This window comes from Pocillopora damicornis, chromosome 11 (assembly GCF_964200805.1).
Source record: "Pocillopora damicornis chromosome 11, jaPocDami1.2, whole genome shotgun sequence".
In the NCBI taxonomy this organism is placed as follows: domain Eukaryota; kingdom Metazoa; phylum Cnidaria; class Anthozoa; order Scleractinia; family Pocilloporidae; genus Pocillopora; species Pocillopora damicornis.
This window is the reverse complement of record NC_142680.1, coordinates 11820186-11842422: the sequence shown is the minus strand read 5'-3', so window position 1 is coordinate 11842422 and position 22237 is coordinate 11820186. Positions and strand designations below refer to the sequence as shown.

Genomic DNA, 22237 nt, shown 5'->3' with positions numbered 1-22237 from the left:
GCCGAGCTCTATGCTGAATATGCGCAGCTTGGTTTTAATTGCTGACAAGTAGCATACTCATGTTCAAGATGGCGGACGTTCTATGCAGAAATTGATGCTGGCATTGATAAGAAATGTTTCCACTAAATACGAAACAATTTTCTGCTGCATTCCCGGATGTAAAGCGTAATAGTCAAGGTTATAACGAGGACGTCAGTTCATTTGACAGGGATGCAACCAAGAAACTACTGCGGCCCTTCCATATTCCCCAAATCGGGCCTTCTTCTATTCCACAATGTCATCATCTTGGGACCATGATGTGGAATTTCATGTGGAATTGTGCGAGAAGAGAATGTTATCCACCCGCTCATCATTTGGAATCAAGAGAAGACTCACGAATGGAATCGCGAAGAGCACCTGAACAATCATGTTCTTCAGTTCTTCCGGAATTTGAATTACATCGCGTAACTTCAAAACATAAAGTACGAGAAGCAAACGAGCGACAGAGTGCGGAAAATATTGAACTTTCAAGACTAGTTAAAACACAATCTTTATACAAGACCTCTTTTACAAGAAGTGCTGATTCTTCTCGAAACAATGTTTGTTGTGTGGAAGCAGAACCACAAAACAGAGGTATCCTCCAGCAATCTAGCTGTGAAGAAGCAAATGTTTCCAATGAGACTTTTGTTAATAGCAAATTAAGTAAATCGATAAGAGCATCCCACTGGGATAGTGACATGAAATCTTCAGAGTCTGAACATTGTATTGTCTCAAATTATTTTGACAGAGAATCAAAGTTAAGTCCAACTTGCAATGTACTAAGTGAGTTGGAAACCAAGGTGGATGTTAATGGTACATATGGCAGAGAAAGTTTGCAAAGCGATTTGGTCTGTAATGGTGATTGGTGGCTAAACAGCAAAAATATTTCAAACCTCAAGGATTCGACCCCACCTCTAGCATATAACATTGAGGAGGGTGATTTTGTTGGCAAAAAGAAATTTTTAGAGAGATTGCTTGAGACAGAGCTGCAAATAAAGCCTTTGACTCTGGTTAAGGATGGCATTTACAGCCAAAGGCCAGTTTCAAATACTTTTACCGTAAATCTGAACTTGGAGACAGTGATGTCCATTCTCTGCACTGATGAGGAACATTCAAAAAATGCTGAACACAGTGAAATTGATCTGTGTGGGAAGATTTCCATTCTGTATGGCAACCAGGATACAATAGTGTCAGTGGTTGCTAGTGAGGTGGTAGGAATGTATGATTATATCTCAGGAGCTGTGTATGGATTGAAGGGATGCTGTCATGATGAATCTGAATATCAGTTAAAGGTAATTTATTCTAGTAACTAGAAGGTTGGTCGCTTTGATGAACTAACATAAACGAATTGGTTGCACTAGACTCAGGTTAAATATAGAACAGGTTTCTAGTTAAAATGATGGTCAGTGTCTCTTGTCAGTGTTCAGTCAGGGTTGTGTGGAGACTCCTGCCTGTTTTGTTGAATGATTCTGCCTTCTACAAAAATGTGTCTATGTTTGAAAATTGACTCATAAAAATTTGGCAGATTTGTCATGTAGTCTAAGCATTAGTAACTTTGTGTTTCATCCAGTTCTAGGATGATTTTTCCTGCAATCTATTAGTAACCTTTTGTTCCTAGTGAGTTCTCAATCAGGCTTTCCAACCGGTCCAGATATAAAATTGTCTGGAACTTGTCGTGAAGGTTGTGGGGAAGTGCATGTATTTCGTCTTTGTGTGTGGCTGTGGACGTTTTGCAGTAGCATAGCTAAAGCCAGACATCTTTTGTCAGCTTGTCTTGCAATGGTTCCCAGTGGGCTCATGAAATTGGATGATATATCTCAGTAACTGTAGCTAAGTTGTTAACATATATTTATCAAAATTTCCATGATATTGAAGCTAGAAATGCTGTAATTTCATAAAGTACTTTAATTCAGTGCTTAGAATTTGTTTATCTATGTAGGACAAGAAGTACCCCCTTTCATCAAGTGCAGTGAGTTTGGACCTTAAGGAATTCATAGTTCATTTTCAACAAGAACTGACATCTCACAACGTTGACAATGACAATGTGTTAAAGGAGCACTCTCCTGTTGCCTGGTTACTGATCTCACCAGCTCTTGGAGTGACCCTTGACTGGCAAATACAAGAGAAAGTCCTTGAATTTATAGAAACTTTGTCTTCAGAGGAATTTGCTGACAAGCAAGCATCTGACAGTTACAACAAAGGATGTTTTTCAAGCCAGTGGTACAATCTGTTGGTAGTTGTGGACCAATATCGTTGTTGTGAGAAAGATATTCCACTGATTGAGGTATTTGTGTTTTGCACGACTGGTGAAATAAATGTAGTAAACTTTGACTTAACTTAAACGATTAGATCATGTGAAACAAGCCTGACAGAAGAATGGAAGTATTGAAGTATTGCTGGTAATGCTGTGTTTTAATACATGTATGTCATCATGTAAACTATTGGTTATATTAATCTGCAAGTTTTTGTTTTACAGTACATTGTATGAGCTCTCTCATGTAGCAAAAGTTTAACATTTGTTTGTAGCCACTCTCATATTTTTGCACGATTTTCAACTGGTATAAAGAGATTAAACTTCCTTCAGGAAGTGTTCAAAGATGAACTTTAACCTTAAACCCCTAAGAGTGATTTACTTCTAATTTCTCGTTACAGTATCAACCTTGATTCAAATGTAAAGGTTATCAGAATGTAGCAAATAATCACCAATTTAAGTAGTTCGTGATTGTCAAACAAATTCTCCTTGTCAGTACCAAATGTAAGGGCAACAGTGTGGAGAATATTGACACTAGTTAGAATGTACAGGGTAAGGAACTCGAGATGAGAATTAAGCTCTTTTTAATTTTCCTTGACTTGGCCAATCAATTACCAAGTTGAAACATTTTGAAGTGAAGGAGGAAAAAAAAGGTGAGGTTACAGTTGTATTAACTAGTTACATAACAAGAAGTGCCATTTACTAAATTTATAGTAAGATCAACATTGTTTGGCACAGTTAAAGTAGACACCCCAAAAGATCTCCATGCGTCCAGTAGTTCCAGTTGCAACATTATGCATTTTCACGAGTGTTTGATATCGTTAATCAGCTGCTTACATGTTACTTGCCTTTTACACCACTCAGAATTTCCTCAGATTAAGGCTGCTAAAAAAACCGAAAAATCCCTATCGCTTACAGACAGTAACGTTCAAACTTTCCTAGAAGGGGAAGAAAATCAAAATGTGAAAAGGAAAAATGAAAGTTATGTATTCAGTGGCTTTGGTAATAATGGGAAAATGGTCACTAAGAGAGTGGCAGTTTAATGTGGCCTTACATGTTACAGAATTATAAAATGTTTGCGTGCATCATGGATTCTCATGGGCTTACGTGTGAAGCCATATCAACAGTACAATGAAGTGGCAAAATTTGGAAGAATGGAAAAATGACGCAACTATTTGCCTTGGTTTAGAGGCAAGTAGAAGAGTTAGGCTTGAAACTTTTTCCACTGACTGTCCTTTGACAGGGACATAAAATGTTTAAAATTGCCATTTTAGCAGGATATGTTACAGTTGTAATAATATGTGTCGAACAATCTAGATGAACTGTGTTCAAATGAACACTTAAAATTTATGACAGATTTCTACAATTCAGGAATGTTTGGAAGAGATATTTGAGCAATCTTTTGATATAAAAATGAAAACAAGTGTGAGCAGTGCATAAGCCATGCAAGGGCATGAGGCAAAAGCAAGAAAAAAAGGGGAAGCTAGGAAAGGATAAAGCAAGGCATGGTGTGCCACTGTGCCTAGAGACTCCACAAAATTCACCTAAATTATTTCACAATGGTCCATAATACAGGTTAGCCCCAGCATTTCATTAGACTTTCTTGACAATTTTTGTTTACTTACTTATACTCCTGTAATTATGTTATTATTTTGGTTGATTTTAGTTGATTTATCTTTTCAATCCAGGTGGAAGGGAAGTGTTATTTCAGGCAGGTCCTGAACATCTTTGGCTGATCAAGACATATTCAGAGGTAGCCCCACACCCCTGTGCACAAGCTCTGGGCCAAGATGTCTTTCAGAGTGGAATCATACCGAGTGACACTGATTTCAGGATTTACAGGGACTTTGGCTAAGTACCAGGTATCTGAATTATAGACTGACACCTAGAGACTTATTGAATGACTGAATGACTGACTAAGTGAATAAATGACTTATTGACTGATTGTTTGAATGAATGAGTGAATAAACAACTTGATGGCTGGCTTACTGAACAACTTACTGACAGATTGACTGACTGATTGAATGACTGACTGACTGACTGATTGTATGATTGACTTACTGACTGACCAACTGAATGAATGAATGAAATGCTCCTTAACTGACTGAATGACTGGTTAGTATTTGATCAATTCATTACTCACTGATTACCTTATTGGCTGATTGATTGTAATCTTAGTGAAAATCTCTTTTGCATTGAACCAATCTGGTTAGTATACTAATAATTTTCTGATGTGTAGGAATCGACCTTGCCTTTATTGCCAATGGTTATGTTTATCACACAAATTACGATACACCAGCTGCTGTTACTAAAGGCTCTATCCAGCGTGCTGGTGATAACATACTGGCTTTGGTCAAGAGCATAGTTAATTCACCATTTCTGGCTGACCCTGGAGAGTATCGTCATGGTTCCATGGTGTTTTTCGACTTCCTGGGAATTTTCGTGGTACATTATCCTGAAAGAATTGGTTTGGTGATAAATCTGACATCAGCTTTTGTGGTAGTTCTTTGTCTTATGAAAAAATTCCTTCATTTTCCAGCAAAGAGAACCATCTTTGAGGAGGGTAAGGGATAATCTACAAGTAGATATCTATTATTAACATTCTACATTTTCTAAATTTTGAGCTAAAAATGAGCTATGAAAGCATAGGCCTTAGAACTGACCTGAGTACATCTTCTTTTCCATGTGTGAATTAACCAAAGTTTTGTGGTCAAAAAAAAAATCAAAGCTACACAAAATAAACAAGGTAACAATGGGTGTTTTTTTTTGTTTGTCTTTTTTTTTATCAACTCTTTTAGAGCATTTCGTAAAATATGATTAGGTCATTTTTGGGACTGGCAAGCTTTTATATTCTGTTCATTGTTTCCATACATGTTGATAATATTGTCAACATTTTCAATTTTCTGTTAAGCCAGTTTCCTACTGTTATTGGAAAAATGGCATAGATGAGGGGTTTCATACAATTTTTACAAGATTGTGGATCTTAAAGTACACTGCAACTGAAAGCCTTAACACTCTTTTTTACTGTTGTTTTTCATCAGGCAAAGTATTAAGACTCACATCTGGTATAGGAGACCTTATCATCTCTCTGTTCATCCTATTACTTTCATGGATAGTTGGAACATCATTTTCTGTGACTGTAGGTGTCCTTCTGACATACTCAGGTCGCTCACTAACTTGGTACTGCCGACCCTATCTACTCTTGGCATTATACACAGCACCATCTCTACTGGGCATTGGTTTGGTTCATTTTCTCATTAAGAAGTCTATTGTGGCAAAGGTAGACACAATTTAATTGTCAATTTAGTGACAAGCAAAGAAAATTTGACAATTTCCTTTCTTCTTATGACCAATATATTTGATCTGGGGGTGGCAGTCAGGGACTTCAAGACAAGCTGTTGACTGCCAGAGTTTCACCACATACTTAATAACATGTCCCTGGTTACTCTGGTCAAAATAATTACCTTTTGGCCTTTTAATCAACTTTTCCCACTCACATACTTTTGCTGCTTCTAATGCGGACTTCAATACATTTTGAAACACCTGGACAGCATGGGGAGAAATGAGATGCTAGTCTCTCTAAGGGGTTAATGGGTCAACAGAAAAGTTAATATTGTTTTGCCTCCTTTTTGGTCTGCATAATGTACTTGTGGTGAACTGGTCATCTCAAGTCACTCATTTGAATCTCATTATTTGTCTCCATTGAAAGTGAATTTTATTTTGTCAGGTTAAAGATTTATCAATGTCTTAATCCATTGGTTTGATTGTTCAACATATGAAAAGAACCAAGAAAAAAGAACAAAGAACAACATATGAAAAGAACAAAGAACCGAAATTTATATTTTCATTTTGAACTCTGCTTTCAGTTTCTTTTGGCAGAATTTGTAGCACTGAGCTATGTGGTGTCCTCCTTTTCAGGCAGTAACTGGTAAAATTCATCACTAGTAGCACCTCTTGTTACCGCCTAAAATCACTTGATATTCTGGAAAATTCAACATTTTAAAGGATTGGTCTGAAAATTTAACATACCTGTTTTACTTGAAATAAGGGAGAACAGTGGCTATGCACACTTGTTATGCTTCCAGTGAAGCGGAACAGGTTAAAAGTCAAATCAAGCAAAAAAACCAACAACAATGGGCTATGCATAAGCATTTCCTACCACTTTAAGTCTGGACTGCATCTTTTTTCTTGTTGTGGGATACTTTGCCATACTGCATCTCAGCATCAGCTTCAAAAATCTTATAAATTTATTGAGGACTAGTCACAGATCCAAAAATGAAGATGGAAATTACATTTACCAAAAGATAGTGTTTTCAATGTTTTTTCCTCAGGAAAAAGCTGTGTCAGAGAAGAGAGAAGACAACATTCCTCTCAAGGAAAGGATATCTAACCAACTTGTGAAGAAAGAAGTAGAAACATTTTATGCTGCTTTCCTTGTCTGGACAATAGTCATGTTGATAATGTCATATTATCGCCTGGCTTCAGCACATTTACCATTGCTCTTCATCATCTTTCCACTGATTATACGAGTTGTTATATGGGATAATGTATTAACTGCAAAGACAAGTCATGAAAATGTTGGAGCATTTTTGTTTATGTATCTCTTAGCTACACTAGTACCTGTTCAGTTTTGTATGTATTTGACATTTGCTATGTTTGACGTCTTTATGCCTATTATGGGTCGAGCTGGAACACAAACACCCCCAGATGTCTTTATAAGTGTCCTGTGTGCCTTTGGAGTTGTGCTGTTGACTTCTTATATGGTGAGTGTGCTCAGTGAAATTCGATCAATTTGCTGATTAAATACTGTTAAAATTCTGATAAGAAGATAATTAAGGGAAAGTTTGTACTTGAGCCAAGCAACCCCCCTGAATGTGATGCCAGTCCATCACAAGGATAACCCCCCCAGAATTTTATCAGGCTTCCCTGACAAACTTGGTTGGTACCTTCTCTTAATTCTGGGCCCAATTGTTTGAAAGGTGATTAGTGCTAACATACAGTGTAGGTTTACATTTTATTCTTGGTTTCTTTATTCCCTTGTTTAAAAGCCTTTTTTTGGGATAATTTTCTCTATACTTTTTAGAGCATTCAACATCAAATTGTAGACAAAAGAAATCTCCTGAATGATCTGAAATCAGATTTCACACTAACCCTGGGTTATCTTAACCCAGCTTTGAACAACTGAGCCCTGGATGGAGAGTGAGAGAGAAAGAGAGGCACTAAGAAAGTGTTATGTTTTTTGCTCAATAACACAACCCAATGACCTGGCCAGGTCTCAAAGCCAGACCTCCTATCAAGCCAGAGTTCAGCAAGCTAACCATTTGGCCAACACATCTCCCACAAAGTTCTCATATGCTTCTATTTAAATGTACCTTTTTTTTTTAGGTTAGCACTGTGTATGTTCTGGGAAACCTCAAGCTTCCGGCCATATTTCTTCTGTTTGTTACCACTGTAGGAATGGTTATATCGCTCTCTGGACTGTCATTTCCTTACTCAGCCATCAATCAGTGCCCTAAAAGGGTGTTCTTTCAGGTAAGAAGAAACTCATTCAATCAATTCATTCAATCATTTTCCTGCAGGATTGTACCAACTGTTTCAGCTAATTGAACTATTTTAACTAGTTGAACTAATTCAGCTAGTTTTTGCATTTTTTCTAGGGGAAGCAAATCAGCTTGTTTGACTATTTTAACCACTGAAACAAATCTAGCATATCTGTGCAATTTGTTTAGTTTAACCTACTCAGCTGATTTGACCACTTTTACCAGTTGAACCTATTCAGTTAATTTGTATGTTTTGTCCAATTTACCGGTAACTGTTTTAGCCAATTTTGGTGGTAACAAGACAATGTGAACAAACAAATAGTATGCTAGTCTCCAGATTGAAGTGAGCAGAATGAACAGACAAAAATTGTATTCAGATCAGAGGTTCTCATATAAAAAGTTTAACCCTTTGCACCAGATCTCTTTGCATTTCCCATAGTACTGACAAGGAGAATTTGTTTGATAATCAAGAACTTCCTTAAGCGATGATCATTTCCTTTATTCTTACAATGACCTGAAACAACTTCAAACAAAGTTGAAGCCTTTTCTTTTGAAACATGTCTCAACTTCCCCAACCAGGATTTGCTGAAAATGCAAGTTGCAAAGCCCTGACACTGTGCATGCTTGCATTTTAATTATTCAAGCCTTCAGCATGGATTATTATTTTTTGGAGGGTTCTAAATTCACACTGGAGTGCACATTTTCACAACCATTTATTAGACCATTAAATAGTGGGTATGTTCACACCATTGATGCCATCCAAAAGATGTTTTTCAGTTAATCCTCTCATCAACATTTTTTCTACATGCAGCACACATCAAGAACATTTTACAATAATGCTGGTGAAGTGGTTCAACAAGATGCAGGTGCCTGGATCACTCCACTAGACTATCTTGGCATACAGCCATTCAGTGATATACCCATGTTTAAAAAGGCTTTGCCTGCACCTCAGGACGGAGTTTATGGAGGTTTTCCTTATTACCTGCCATTGAGGCATCTCGTGCGGTATGTGGTACTTGCTCATTCAATGTTCTTCGATTGGTCTCTGGTTATTCATTGCATGGCCAATTCACTGGAATTTCATCGAAGAAAAGTATGGAATAGAATACAAGCTGTCAGGCTTTGCTAAATTAATACGTTAGACAAGTTGGGCAGAAAATACACAGCTTTGCTTTAACTCTGGAATGGGAGGGGTCAGTAGAAAATGGCAAAGAATTATTCTAGGAAATCATTAGCTCTGTGTGCCTAATTAATCAACTGGCTAAGAAATGGGGACCATGTGTTATCTATTAAGTGTTGATCTTCCTTTCATGACATATGTGATTTATTTATTTTGCTCACCTATCCTTGAATGTTTAAGGAGCACTTTCATGGCTACTTGATAACAAAGCTACAATAAACAATAGGTACCATGAGCCATCACACTTTTTTCTTTCACTGTTACTCCGACATCCTTATAGCATTTAGTTTGTGACATGTACTGGGTGATTTGTGATAATTGTTCCTTAGAACCCAATTATAGAAAAAGAATCCTGCATGAACCCAACTCTGAATTTATTTGATTACTATTCTGAACATTTAATATTACTGTTTAGTTTAATTTTATAACTCTGTCTAATTTTGAAGTATTGCATTTGCAATCAGAAAATCTTGGTATCTCCCTGGTCCTCCACCTCAAGTCAAAACATCTCCAATGGAAGTGAAATTGCTACATAGGAAGAAACAGGATCCTTGAAGTGACCAGCATCTAATTTCTCCTCACATTATCATGTCATGCATTCATATCTCACCAGTGTCTGACTTCTAACTGCCTTAGGTCCTGATCACATGGCTGTATATGTATCACCTGCTAGTGATGTAGATTTGCTGACCTCTTCCCTCGGTCCCCTTTTACCAATTCAAGATGGTGGAGACAGAGTTGTGTACTTTATTTACTATTCTCATGGTACTGATGTGGGGCCCTGGGAACTATTGCTTGAGCTTCTGGTGAGTTGGACAATTACAGTATTAATCATACTCGTGATTAACAAATCAGACTCCTGCCTTGCGGTCGTCTGACTTTGTAAGCTTCTGAAATGTTCCAGAACATTTTGTATATATATATATATATATATAAAGACTCACTTATTTGGTAGTTGGGGTAGTTGTTGTTGGAGCAATGACTGTATAGAAAGCTATACTGAGAGAGAGTTACTGCTGAAGATCACTTATTTCAAGGAACTGTGGAGACAGCAGTGAGATTGTGTCAGTGGTGAGCTAGGATTTAGACTGTGGTAGGCTTAATTAAGTTTATTAATGATAAGTATTTTACTGCTTTGAGGAGTTGCTCCGTCTCAAGAACATCACTTGCTGATTAATAAAATATTAAGCTTGTAGGATTGTAGTGTTTTCTGTCAGTTAGATTACACAATAACAAAATAAACTACCGGTATTAGTATCTGGTGTTTGAAAATTGATAACCTTAGTCTTTGGCACAAGTGTTTCTTCACCTGCAGGAAAATATGAGGCCTTGAGTAACACAGCACCACAGTTTTGTAGAAATGTACGCCCTTTAAAAAGGGCAAGAATTCATTTTGTCATTATAGAAATGAAGAATGCTTCATAATGTTGTTACAAAAACAAACAATGCTTTTAGGGTCATTACTCAAACATATTTCAGTTCTGACTAAATGATTGCTTTCTGTGTACTAGTCAAAGTCTTCATGGTTTTGGTGGAAATGAACACTGCATAAGTGATAAAGATTTCTCAAATTCACAAAACGTTTGTGAGTTAAAAACAAGTTCATATCAAATGAACAATGCTTCATTTTGTTGTCATCACTAGAACACATTTCTTTTCTGATCATCATCTTCATGGTATTATTAGGAACAAACAGCGCTTTATTGATAAAGATTTCTCAACTTCATTACCCATTTAGAGTCTGTCAGTTAGATCTTTTCAGTATTTGTTTCCTCGTGAGACATGACTCAGGATTTCTGGCAACAAGACTAAAAGTTTCAGGCAACTTGACTCTGGTTTTGAGCAACATGACTTTTGGGTGACTTGACTTGAGCCCTGGTGAACCCCCTCCCTGACCTGTCTCAAGTATTCCTTGGGCAGAGAAACGTGGCTCCTGCGGTGCTGATAGCAAGCACTTGCTCTCAGGCTAATATATCCCAAGATTCTTTTAATTTAAATATCATTTCAGCCAAAAAGACACCTCCCGGCCAAGAGCAATTTGTTGGACTTTGCTGTGGCAGCTCATTATATTCACGGTAAAGAGTCATCTTCACCTTTCCTCAAAGAAGTCATTCAAGCTATTCCAGACTGGATTTTTGCTAATGATTGGGTGGACACATACAAGAGCTGGTTGTACACTACATGATTCCCTGTATTGCAAGAATGCATCAGTCCAAGACCTTCTAAACACTGCTATGAAATACTGAAAAACAAAAATTTCAAGCCAGGAATTTGAAGAATTGCACCGGTTTGAAACAGTTCACAGGTTGAAAATTATCATGAAGATTTTTACATTTTAGGGTGGATGACCTCAAAATTATTTATCAGGATTATAAGAAAATTTGACAGGAAAAAAATGGATGTGAAATAACACATCATCAGAAGAAGTCAGGCTGGTCATACATGAATCCAAAAAATTTTTAAAATCACCTTAATTAATTTATAACGATTTTATCTGGAAATTAAATTCCAAATAAAACTAAGGAATCAAGAAACAAAGTAAAGGATTGTTTGGTAGCCTGTAGTCTGTCAGCAGACCCTCAGTATAATGATCCCCTTTAATGCCAAAGAGTGTCGTTGGGCATATTGAGGTCATAAAAGCATAGCCCCCTCCAATATGACACTTGATATACCACCCTTCAACTTTTTGTCTTTTTATTGTATTGGTCAAGGTTATATCTCACAACAAACAATGCTCTAGGAGCTACTATTTAAGCTATAGTTTATTTAACAATTGGTTCATACGTCGGTGTGCGTTCATCGAGATATGAAGCACGCGGGAAGTTTGGAGAGCACGAAAGATGCATAATAGTTGCTCGAGGCGTAGCTCTAGCCTCTTCAGTGCTCTCTAAACTTCTCAAGTGCTTCATATCTCGATGAACGCACAGCTGACGTATGAACCAATTGTTATATAACATTTTCATCCCGATGGAAAATTGTTTCCTCAAGGGATTTGTTTGCTGACGTCATGAGCGTGCACAATAGGAATATGAAGCACGCTCGCGCAATTGAATTTGATTACTAGCTCTGTTCTAATATAAGAGCGCGTAAATTCAATTGCGTGAGCGTGCTTCATATTCCTATTGTGCACGCCCATGACGTCAGCAAACAAATCCCTCGAGAATTTTGCACTCAATCAGAAAATAAAGTTCATTTACACGCATGAATTCACCTGTCAGTTTTTGACCAATCTGAGACAAGATCGTTTACAGCGTAGCGAAATGTTTTCCTGAAATAAAATTATCAACGCGCTGAAGCATAGCAGAGCGATTATCGACCCTTTCACAACATTTAAACCATCGGGTTGAAAATGTTATAAAACAATTGGTTCATACGTCAGCTGTGTGTTCATCGAGATATGAACCAAGCGGGAAGTTTGGAGAGCACGAAAGATGCGTAAGAGTTGCTCTCGGCTACGTCTCGAGCAACTCTAGCTTCTTGAGTATATACCCCATATGTATAAGGCAAACAAAATTTCAACCTTTTTTTTTATTTTTTCACTTTGAAAACTCAGTATTTTTAGTTACATCCTCCTCGCCTGTTTGGGTCGTTATAGCATACCCCTGAAAATACCTTTGAAATTATATATTATACGTGGTCTAAAGGTTCATCGTTCTCGTTTTAGAAAAATTTGGCATTTCCCTAAGGCAGTAAAGGGATAACCGTTTCCGCACGAGTGATTCTTTGCTTGCGGGAGAATATGAGGCCTTGTGTGACGCAATCCAGTCAGCAAGGGGTCTAGTACTCATTATTAATGCTAAATCCCCGTCAACTTCTCCCTGACATTTTTCAAACTTTCCTGTGGAAAGAGAAACGCATGTCCTACACCCTGTTCAAGCAGTTTAGTTAGAAAAATGGAGCATGATGCTAAACTGAGCGACAGTAGCGGCAGAGCGAAAAGAGGAAGGAGGTTTTGGATTGAGTTGGATAAAAGTGGAAACCTTGATTCTATTTTCGCTCTGCTGCCACTTTGTGCTGTTCAATAATGTGCTCGATTTTACTGGCCGAACACCTGGAACAGGCTAATTGTTTTCAAATTTTAAGCTCTTAACCAATTTAAAGGGGATATAGCTATCACCCCTGGCTTTTACAAGCCTTTAAAGAATAAAGCTGAAACGAGTTGGAACTCCCCCCTATTGCCAGCGTAACTGGCATTTTTGCGTGCGCTTTGATATGTTAAACCAGGAGGAGCCTTGGAAACATGTGACAAAGCCATGAGAGGCTTGGAACAGGAAAAGTGGTTTCTCTGACTAAACCTCTACTTCTTATGGGGAGCCATTTGTGCCAATATCATCAACCGCTGGTGACAAAACTCAATCGCTAGTGATAAAACTCAGTCATTAGTGCTAAAATATCAATTGTCAGTGATAAAACTCAATCGTTAGTGCTAGCAACAACTCCACGAACTCCTTGTGACAGAAGAGACCTTAGGTAGACCATCCTGTCTACCTACCTCTCGCCCTGACTTGAAACCGACTCAAAGCCCGAGTCTCCGAGGATGACGCAACACGCGCTTAGCGCGAAAAGAACAACAGCACAACTCTGTCGATTGTGACTGTGCTCGGCGCCTGATGGACAGCAAAAAACCCGTTTTCTTTAACTTCTCGATACAAAACATTAATTAATTGCAAGAAAGCCTCATTTTTGGGGGTTAGAGCATTTATTGTAAGAGAAACTCAGTCCGACTCAGGACTGATCCTGAGAAAAAAAATTGTTTATCGCTCTTGTATGCTACATGCGCCGCCGTTTGCAATTTGTACACAACATATTTTATCATATGAAAATCCGACAGTTTTTGTCCTGCGCAGTAAGCCATCAAGGCTTGATATTTTGAGAAAGTTCCATTTTTCAAGAGAAGATCGAACAACGAAATAAACCTTGCAATAATTGTTTTTAAAGCGGATGAATAGAGAGATATATGGGTCAATGTTTGCACATTATTTGAATGACTTCAAATTTGATTCCACCAGTAATACGGTCATATGAATTTTCTCGGCTTGATGAGTTAGCAAATTTTGTAGGTATGGTTGGCTTTGTGAGCTCCGCTTTAATAAGATAAAATAGATATATGGGATCGAACGAGGTAAAAGTGATTGATGATAAATGGACTCTCCCCGGGGATAAAGTTAATTCTGTTCTCATATGGTTTCAGCTGGTTTGTGCTAATTTTAGTTAAAAGTAAAACTTGTCATTAGTAATTGATTAAAAGATAACAATCTTTTAGTAAGCCTTTTGTTCCAATAGCCTTGACAATTGGTCATCAAACGCTTGAATACGTATATGTTTTGATAGTATGCCAAAACAGTACTAGCACTTTGCGCCTTCTGTGCGCCTCTCACGCTTTAAGTTCAATAGAAAATTACTCCATCACCGAAGAAACTCAACTTTGAAAGGTAAATGGACACTTACCTATTTTATTTTTTTGTCATGAATGCATGGTGCGAGTATTAATGCGGCCTAGTTTTGCTGGTAGTTTTTCTTTAATTTTTCATTTTTCAAATGCGAAAAAAAAAACTTCAAGGAAGTTTTCCCTTTCACAGTGATGACATTTTAAACAGGCTAAGTCTTGCAAGTTTACAATTGTAGTAAATGCAAAATGACGAGTTCAGACCTGATAGTTTTAAAGGCGTGATGTATACCACTCAGTTTAAGATACGGCTGTCTAAGACCGCCATAATCTTCACAAGAAACGTGACCAAAAATTGGTTTATTATTTGGTTGAAAGCTGTATTGAGAAAAAACATGGATAGTCCTCTGGCATCATGTAGACTGAGCTTCCCTTTAATGTACCGTTGTTATTGACGTAAAATGACCCGTTTTAGAGAAAGAAGTGGTGGTAAAATATTCTGTGAATTTCCATTTTTGGGAAAAAAGAAATAGGACGTCTTTCCCATATCAGTAATGATGTTTTAAAGACGTTGGCCTTGATACTTCACTTTTATAATTTTGGAAAATAGGAAACGATAGGTTCTGGGAAAAGATTTCAAAAACGTGATGTATATTCGTCAGTTTTAGACAGTTGTTTAAGCCGGAATCTTCACAGGAAACTTGACTCAGAATTAATTTATTCTTTCGTGAACAGGTGGAGTTGAGAAAATATGTTCAGGTCTTTTGCTTCAAATCGACCGAGCTTCCCTTTATGTACCACTTTTCATAAACACAAAATGACCCATACTAGAAAAAGAAGCCGGCACCTGATAGGGAACATTTCATGTCCATTTGAGATTTTATGGATTTGAAAAGAGCTGCGAGGTCTTCCACCCAGTTTTCTAATTAAAACGCATGGTGCTAAGAACTTTGCAAATTTCAATCATTTTAAAACATTCCCCATTTAGATCGCTGGCTTACATCTGAAATAAGGTATTCTCTTTTTTTTTCTTAATCAGGGTGAGTGATACCTGATATTCTGCTTGCTGCTCCAGAGTAAACTGACATGAAGGTAATAAAACGTAAAGATGATTTGCGTATGCGATCTAAATTCAGAATGATGCTCCTTTACTCCAAGCTCACCTTCTTGAAAGTCGTCTTTCACGACTTGAAATCAATGATATGTCACCTAAATGAAGAGTTAAAAACAAAAGAACAAGAAAAAACACATAAAAACAAATCAAAGGCGGAAAACACACTTTGCGCAATATTACGGGAGGTATTTTATCGTTGGCCTCACATTTGACTTTAGAAAAAGAAATACACTGAGACAAGAGTGAGACATTTGGCGACAAAATGGCTGGCAATCGTTTCAAGAAGTTCGGGTGATATCTAAAAAGCTCAATACACGGGCATCCGAGGGAAAAAAATTCGAAGGAGTGAATATTACTGTGCTCAAGAGCTGTTCTCACGTTAACCTCAAGTTAGCTAAGACTCGGCTTTAACTATCAAGGTACAGGAATATTTACATTGAATAGTGATAGAAGTGGCCCATATTGTACTCAGTTTTGGGCCTGAAACTTAAATCGGCTGAGCTTTGGGATTTGCTGTTAAAATCTAGAAAAAATTGAGAGCAAACAGATCGAAAAGGCCATTTGTTAATGTTTTATGCAATCAAACGTGAGTTTGTGATAAGGTGGATCAGAGTCCCATGTGCTTTTATGACGTATTTTGATGTGATAACCACTTTGCAGTAAAATTAGAGGAGCCAACGAGCGTGGTTTGAAATTGTCATCACTTAACCGGAAATTAACAAATTCAGTTGACGCCTCCATCTTTCAGTAAGTGTTCAATAATAATGTATTTATTTTAGTTATTTTTGTTTACCAACTAAAAACTACCAAGATTACACAAATGAAATGGATGTGTGTATGAGAGTTTATTTCATCGCTGGCAGAGCCCAAGGGGCAATACGAGGCGAATTCTGTGTTCTAATTGCCCACCTGAGCGGGCCCATCTTGTCCGCAAGGAATTTCCCATTTTGATTCAGCGCAAGAAAAAAAATTACTTAGAAAAACAACTTTCTTATGTTTGGACAATACCGGCGATAAGGTCGCAAAAAGCGGCAAAAGACAGTAAAAACACAAGATAACATAAAGGATAAACTTAAACGATTCTCGTTGGTTTATTTGGTACAAACACAAGGGGCTTCCTTTCCAGTCTTTCGAAATGAATGAGTGTTGATTCTTAATAAAGTGATGATCTTATTGTTGTATCATAAATCCTTTATTGACTAAGCTTGTTCGGTCTAGATGACTGGATATAAGCCTCATTCTTTTTTCCGTGTTATTGACCTCGATTTAGTCTCGACCATGAAAACGCAAGAAAGGAACTCAGCCAATATCTAGCCCTCGTGACCTCACTCTTGTTTAATACCGCATATATAGGATAAACTAATACGATTACCTTTTTTCATTGATACTAATTTTAAAAATAATTTCATTTTCGTGAAGGGATGCCTCAGTCACAAATCGTTTTCTTATTAGTGATGTCATTTGGGGTACAATGCTTAGGTATGTTAACACTTTATTCTTATGGCCTACACATAATGTGTTACAAGTCTTATCAGATGCCTCAAGCTGAGGAAACTCTTTAAGGTGGCTAATTTACGTTATAAACTAAGTTTATAAGAAGAATTGTGGGTTGTGTGTGAGTTTATATGCAGAAAATGGAACTAAGCTATTGGTGGGAACATGGTGACAAGAAAAACAAGAATAAAGTAGATGAATGAAGAGCGTTCGCTGATACCGTGGGAATTAAGAGTGAGCACATGGCAGTCTGCGACCTTCCTTACAACTAAGCAGTTTCGAAAGCCGCAAAGCTCCTAAACAATTATTTATCTTTCATATCGGAACTCTTAATCCCCACGGTATCAACGAATCCTCTTTATTCAATGTATGTATTCTTGTTTATCCATTTCCTGCATGTAAACACACACGCAACCCACAAGTCTTCCATTCGCTGTGAAGGAGGGCTAGCGCTCGAAAGTCAGCTTTTAAACTCTTTGCGGTGGCCAATTTACATTATCAACTCACTTGATGAAGCCAAAGTTATCTTGTTATCCTCCCTCACCGACGTGGCACCACATTCTCTTTGGAAACTGACCCCCTTTATCAAATGATAAATAGCATGGTTTGCGCAGGGTATTTCGGATATTTTTTCCTTTTTACGTGTCTGCATGCTGTTATCCAATGTTGGAAATGAATGATCTTGTTATCTTCATATGAATGTTTTTATCAAACTCGCTGAGACAGTAATTTAATTAGCAAATCTAAGCTTTGACCGAATCATAACTTTTAAGATAACTCTTTTCTTATATTGATAACTTGAATCTCCTAACTTTATCAAGAATTCTATCAACGATTCTCCTAACTCTTCAAAAAAGAATCAAGGATTCTACTAATATGAGAATGAATCAAATTAACTTTTAAAATGATTACTTTCTTTTAATAATTAATAATATCCTTTTACTTTTCATGTGGACTTTGTGGAACGAATCAGCTAGTAAGTGTCTTCCTACTTTACATAATGATTAATATGAAATTAACTTGTTCCTTTTCGTGAGGATTAGCAAATCTAAGCTTTGACCGAATCATAACTTTTAAGATAACTCTTTTCTTATATTGATAACTTGAATCTCAATAGAGAGGACAGATCATCAGTGATTTCAATGGAATCTCCTTTCTTTGATTGAGAACTCTATCAAGGATTCTGCTAACTCTTCAATATAGAAATGAATAAATTGACTTTTCAAATGATTATTTTTCTTTAAAAAATAATACTATTTCATTACTTTTCATGTGGATTTTGTGGAACAAATCAGCTCGTAAGTATCTTCATACTTTACTTAATGATTACTGAGAATGTGACTTGTTCCTTTTGATGAGGATATGGTGCAGTAACTACCGTAATATGCAGTATTGATTAAGTTTTAATCACGTTCCCATAATTATTCCATCTTATGATGTTTGTCATGTCCATGAGAGCCAATCAGATGGTATGGATCACCAATGATTTCAAAATACTATTGTTATTGATATAATAAAAATTGACCTTTTTTTACATAATATCTCATAATATTTATTATTATCATTTTAGTCCTGATATATTCTTTGCTGCAGGAACGCAACCACTTTAATCATACCAAAAAAACCGGATTTCCTTTCATATTAATGCTATCTGACCGGAATAAAATGGGTTTAAAATATCAGCCTGGCTATTTTGCTTCTTTACACTAATCGTTGACATGATATTTAATGAGCATCCCTCAGCATGTTGATTTTATTTCACTTTCAAATTAAGGTTTTTTTTCTTTAATGGAATCTCCTTTCTTTGATTTAGAACTCTCTCAAGGATTCTGCTAACTCTTCAATATAGAAATGAATAAATTGACTTTTCAGATGATTATTTTTCTTTAAAAAATAATACTATCTCATTACTTTTCATGTGGATTTTGTGGAACAAATCAGCTTGTAAGTATATTTCATACTTTACTTAATGGTTAATGAGAATGTGACTTGTTCCTTTTGATGAGGATATGACACAGTAACTACCATAATATACAGTATTGATTAAGTTCTAATCACGTCCTCATAATTATTCCATCTTATGATGTTTATCATGTCCATGAGAGCCAATCAGATGGTATGGATCACCAGTGATTCAAAATACTATTGTCATTGATATAATAAAAATTGACTTTTTTTTACATAATATCTCATAATATTTATTATTATCATTTTAGTCCCTGATATATTCTTTGGTGCGGGAATGCAACCACTTTAATCATACCAAAAAAACCTGATTTCCTTTCATATTAATGCTATCTGACCGGAATAAAATGGGTTTAAAATATCAGCCTGGTTGTTTTGCTTCCTTACACTAATCGTTGGCATGATATTTAATGAGCATCCCTCAGTGTGGTGATTTTATTTCACTCTCAAATTAAGGTTTTTTTTCTTTAATGGAATCTCCCTTCTTTGATTTAGAACTCTATCAAGGATTCTGCTAACTCTTCAATATAGAAATGAATAAATTGACTTTTCAGATGATTATTTTTCTTTAAAAAATAATACTATCTCATTACTTTTCATGTGGATTTTGTGGAACAAATCAGCTCGTAAGTATCTTCATACTTTACTTAATGATTACTGAGAATGTGACTTGTTCCTTTTGATGAGGATATGGTGCAGTAACTACCGTAATATGCAGTATTGATTAAGTTCTAATCACGTCCTCATAATTATTCCATCTTATGATGTTCATAATGTCCATGAGAGCCAATCAGATGGCATGGATCACCAGTGATTTCAAAAATATTATCCTTATGGATATAACAAAAATGACTTTTCTTTACATTATATCACTGTTATATATATATTCTTTGGTGCGAGAATATGACCACTTTGATGATACCAAAAGAAATTTAATAGTTAATGAGAATGTGACTTGTTCCTTTTCATAAGGATATGTTGCAAAAACTACTGTAATATGCAGCATTGATAAAGTTCTAAATGCATCCTCATAATTAATCCATGTTATGAAGTTCATCATGTTCATGAGAGCCAATTAGATGGCATGGATGACCAATGTTTTTAAAATACCATCCTTATTGATATAATAAAAGTGACTTTTCTTTTCATTATACTACATTATATTTATTATTATCATTTAAGTCCATGATATATTCGTTGGTGCGGAAACATGACCACTTTAATCATACCAAAAGAAACTGATTTCCTTTCATATTAATGCTATCTGATTTACATTAATTGTTGACATAATATTTAATGAGCATCCCGTAGTGTAGTGATTTCAGTTTACTATCAAATTAAGGTTGTTGTCTTTATTTGAATCTCCCTACTTTGATCGAGAACTCTTTCAAGGATTCTGCTAACTCTTCTATATTACAATGAATTAAATTAACTTTTCAGATGATTACTTGATTAAGTTCTAATCGCATCCTCATAATTTATCCATCATATGATGTTTATCATGACCATGAGAGCCAATCAGATGGCTTGGATCACCAGTGATTTTAAAATACTATCCTTATAGATATAATAAAAATGACTTTTTCTTTACATTATATCACATTATTTTTATTATTACCATTTTACTTTGAAATTAGGGTTGTTATTTTTAATTAAATCTCCTTACTTTGATTGAGAACTCGATCAAGGATTCTTATTACTCTTCAATTTCAGAGTGAATTAAATTAACTTTTCAGATGATTCCTTTTTTTTTTACTTGTTATGTTGATTTTGTGGAACAAATCAGGTTGTTAGTGTCTTCATACTTTACTTAATGGTTAATGAGAACTTGGCTTGTTCTTTTTGATGAAGATATTATTTTATTATTATTTTTAACAAATAATACCATCTCTTTACTTTTCATGTTGATTTTGTGGAACAAATCAGGTCGTAAGTATCTTCATACTTTATTTAATGGTTAACGAGAACTTGGCTTGATCGTTTTGATAAGGATATGGTGAAAAAGCTACCATTATATGCAGTATCGATCAAGTCTAAAGACATCCTCATATTTGTTCAATCCTTTAAAGGTATCACGCCCATGAGAGCCCACCTAAAAGGACTGATCATCAGTGATTTCAAAATAATACTATTATTAATATAAGAAAAGTGACTTTTCCTTGCATTATATTTATCATTATTATTTAAGTCCTGTATCAAGGATTCTGCCAACTCTTGAATTTGAGAATGAACAAAATCAATCTCTCACAAAATTACTTTCTTTGACTGAATAGTTTCTTTTAAGAGAATTCTTTTCATATATTGATAACTTGAATCCCCCTCCTTTTATTAAGAATTCTATCATAGATTCTCCTAACTCGTAAATATAAGAATGAATTAAATCAACTTCTCTGATGATTACTTTTTTTAACAAATAATACTATCTCTTTACCTTTTATGTGGATTTTGTGGAAAAAAATCAGGTGGTAAGTGTCTCCATACTTTACATTATGGTTAACGAGAACTTGGCTTGTTCTTTTTGATGAAGATATGGTGAAATAGCTACCGTTATATGCAGTATCGATCAAGTCTAAAGACATCCTCATAATTGATCAAACTATAAAGTTATCACGTCCATGAGAGCCGATCAGATGGCATGGATCACCAGTGATTTTAAAATACTATCCTTATAGATATAATAAAAATGACTTTTTCTTTACATTATATCACATTATTTTTATTATTACCATTTTACTTTGAAATTAGGGTTGTTATTTTTAATTAAATCTCCTTACTTTGATTGAGAACTCGATCAAGGATTCTTATTACTCTTCAATTTCAGAGTGAATTAAATTAACTTTTCAGATGATTCCTTTTTTTTTTACTTATGTTGATTTTGTGGAACAAATCAGGTTGTTAGTGTCTTCATACTTTACTTAATGGTTAATGAGAACTTGGCTTGTTCTTTTTGATGAAGATATTATTTTATTATTATTTTTAACAAATAATACCATCTCTTTACTTTTCATGTTGATTTTGTGGAACAAATCAGGTCGTAAGTATCTTCATACTTTATTTAATGGTTAACGAGAACTTGGCTTGATCGTTTTGATAAGGATATGGTGAAAAAGCTACCATTATATGCAGTATCGATCAAGTCTAAAGACATCCTCATATTTGTTCAATCCTTTAAAGGTATCACGCCCATGAGAGCCCACCTAAAAGGACTGATCATCAGTGATTTCAAAATAATACTATTATTAATATAAGAAAAGTGACTTTTCCTTGCATTATATTTATCATTATTATT

The 22237-nt window shown here is 35.7% G+C and overlaps 2 protein-coding genes across 9 annotated transcripts in view; both read left to right on the top strand.

The window, feature by feature from the left end:
- The window catches only part of LOC149037552 (endoplasmic reticulum metallopeptidase 1-like), a 130787-nt gene that overhangs the window by 48786 nt on the left and 59764 nt on the right, over positions 1-22237 (top strand). Inside the window, exons 4-9 of one of the 6 annotated variants that reach the window (XR_016181175.1) lie at positions 5311-5549; positions 6601-7032; positions 7655-7801; positions 8621-8814; positions 9454-9795; positions 10998-11532. Coding sequence is in view for 4 of the 6 variants with exons in the window: in XM_089187761.1 (XP_089043887.1) it covers positions 5311-5549; positions 6601-7032; positions 7655-7801; positions 8621-8938 (1136 nt within the window). In the remaining 2 variants the exon portion in view is untranslated. Of the gene's footprint in view, positions 1-5310; positions 5550-6600; positions 7033-7654; positions 7802-8620; positions 9083-9453; positions 9796-10997; positions 11533-15414; positions 15473-22237 lie in introns of those variants that run through there. The other 5 variants (XR_016181176.1, XM_089187761.1, XM_089187758.1 and 2 more) reach the window with 5 other exon arrangements.
- Positions 54-4832, top strand: LOC149037557 (uncharacterized). Of its 3 annotated transcripts, XR_016181181.1 has the most exons (4): positions 60-1310; positions 1958-2302; positions 3958-4131; positions 4809-4832. XR_016181181.1 is itself a non-coding variant. In XM_089187790.1 (3 exons), exons 1-3 carry the CDS (start codon positions 114-116, stop codon positions 4003-4005), a joined length of 1590 nt encoding a protein of 529 aa, XP_089043916.1. In that variant the 5' UTR covers positions 60-113; the 3' UTR covers positions 4006-4132. The 3 variants fall into 3 exon arrangements, 2 of the variants coding, with proteins under 2 accessions (XP_089043915.1, XP_089043916.1); XM_089187790.1 differs by lacking the exon at positions 4809-4832 and having other exon boundaries at positions 3958-4132; XM_089187789.1 differs by lacking the exons at positions 3958-4131; positions 4809-4832 and having other exon boundaries at positions 54-1310; positions 1958-3190.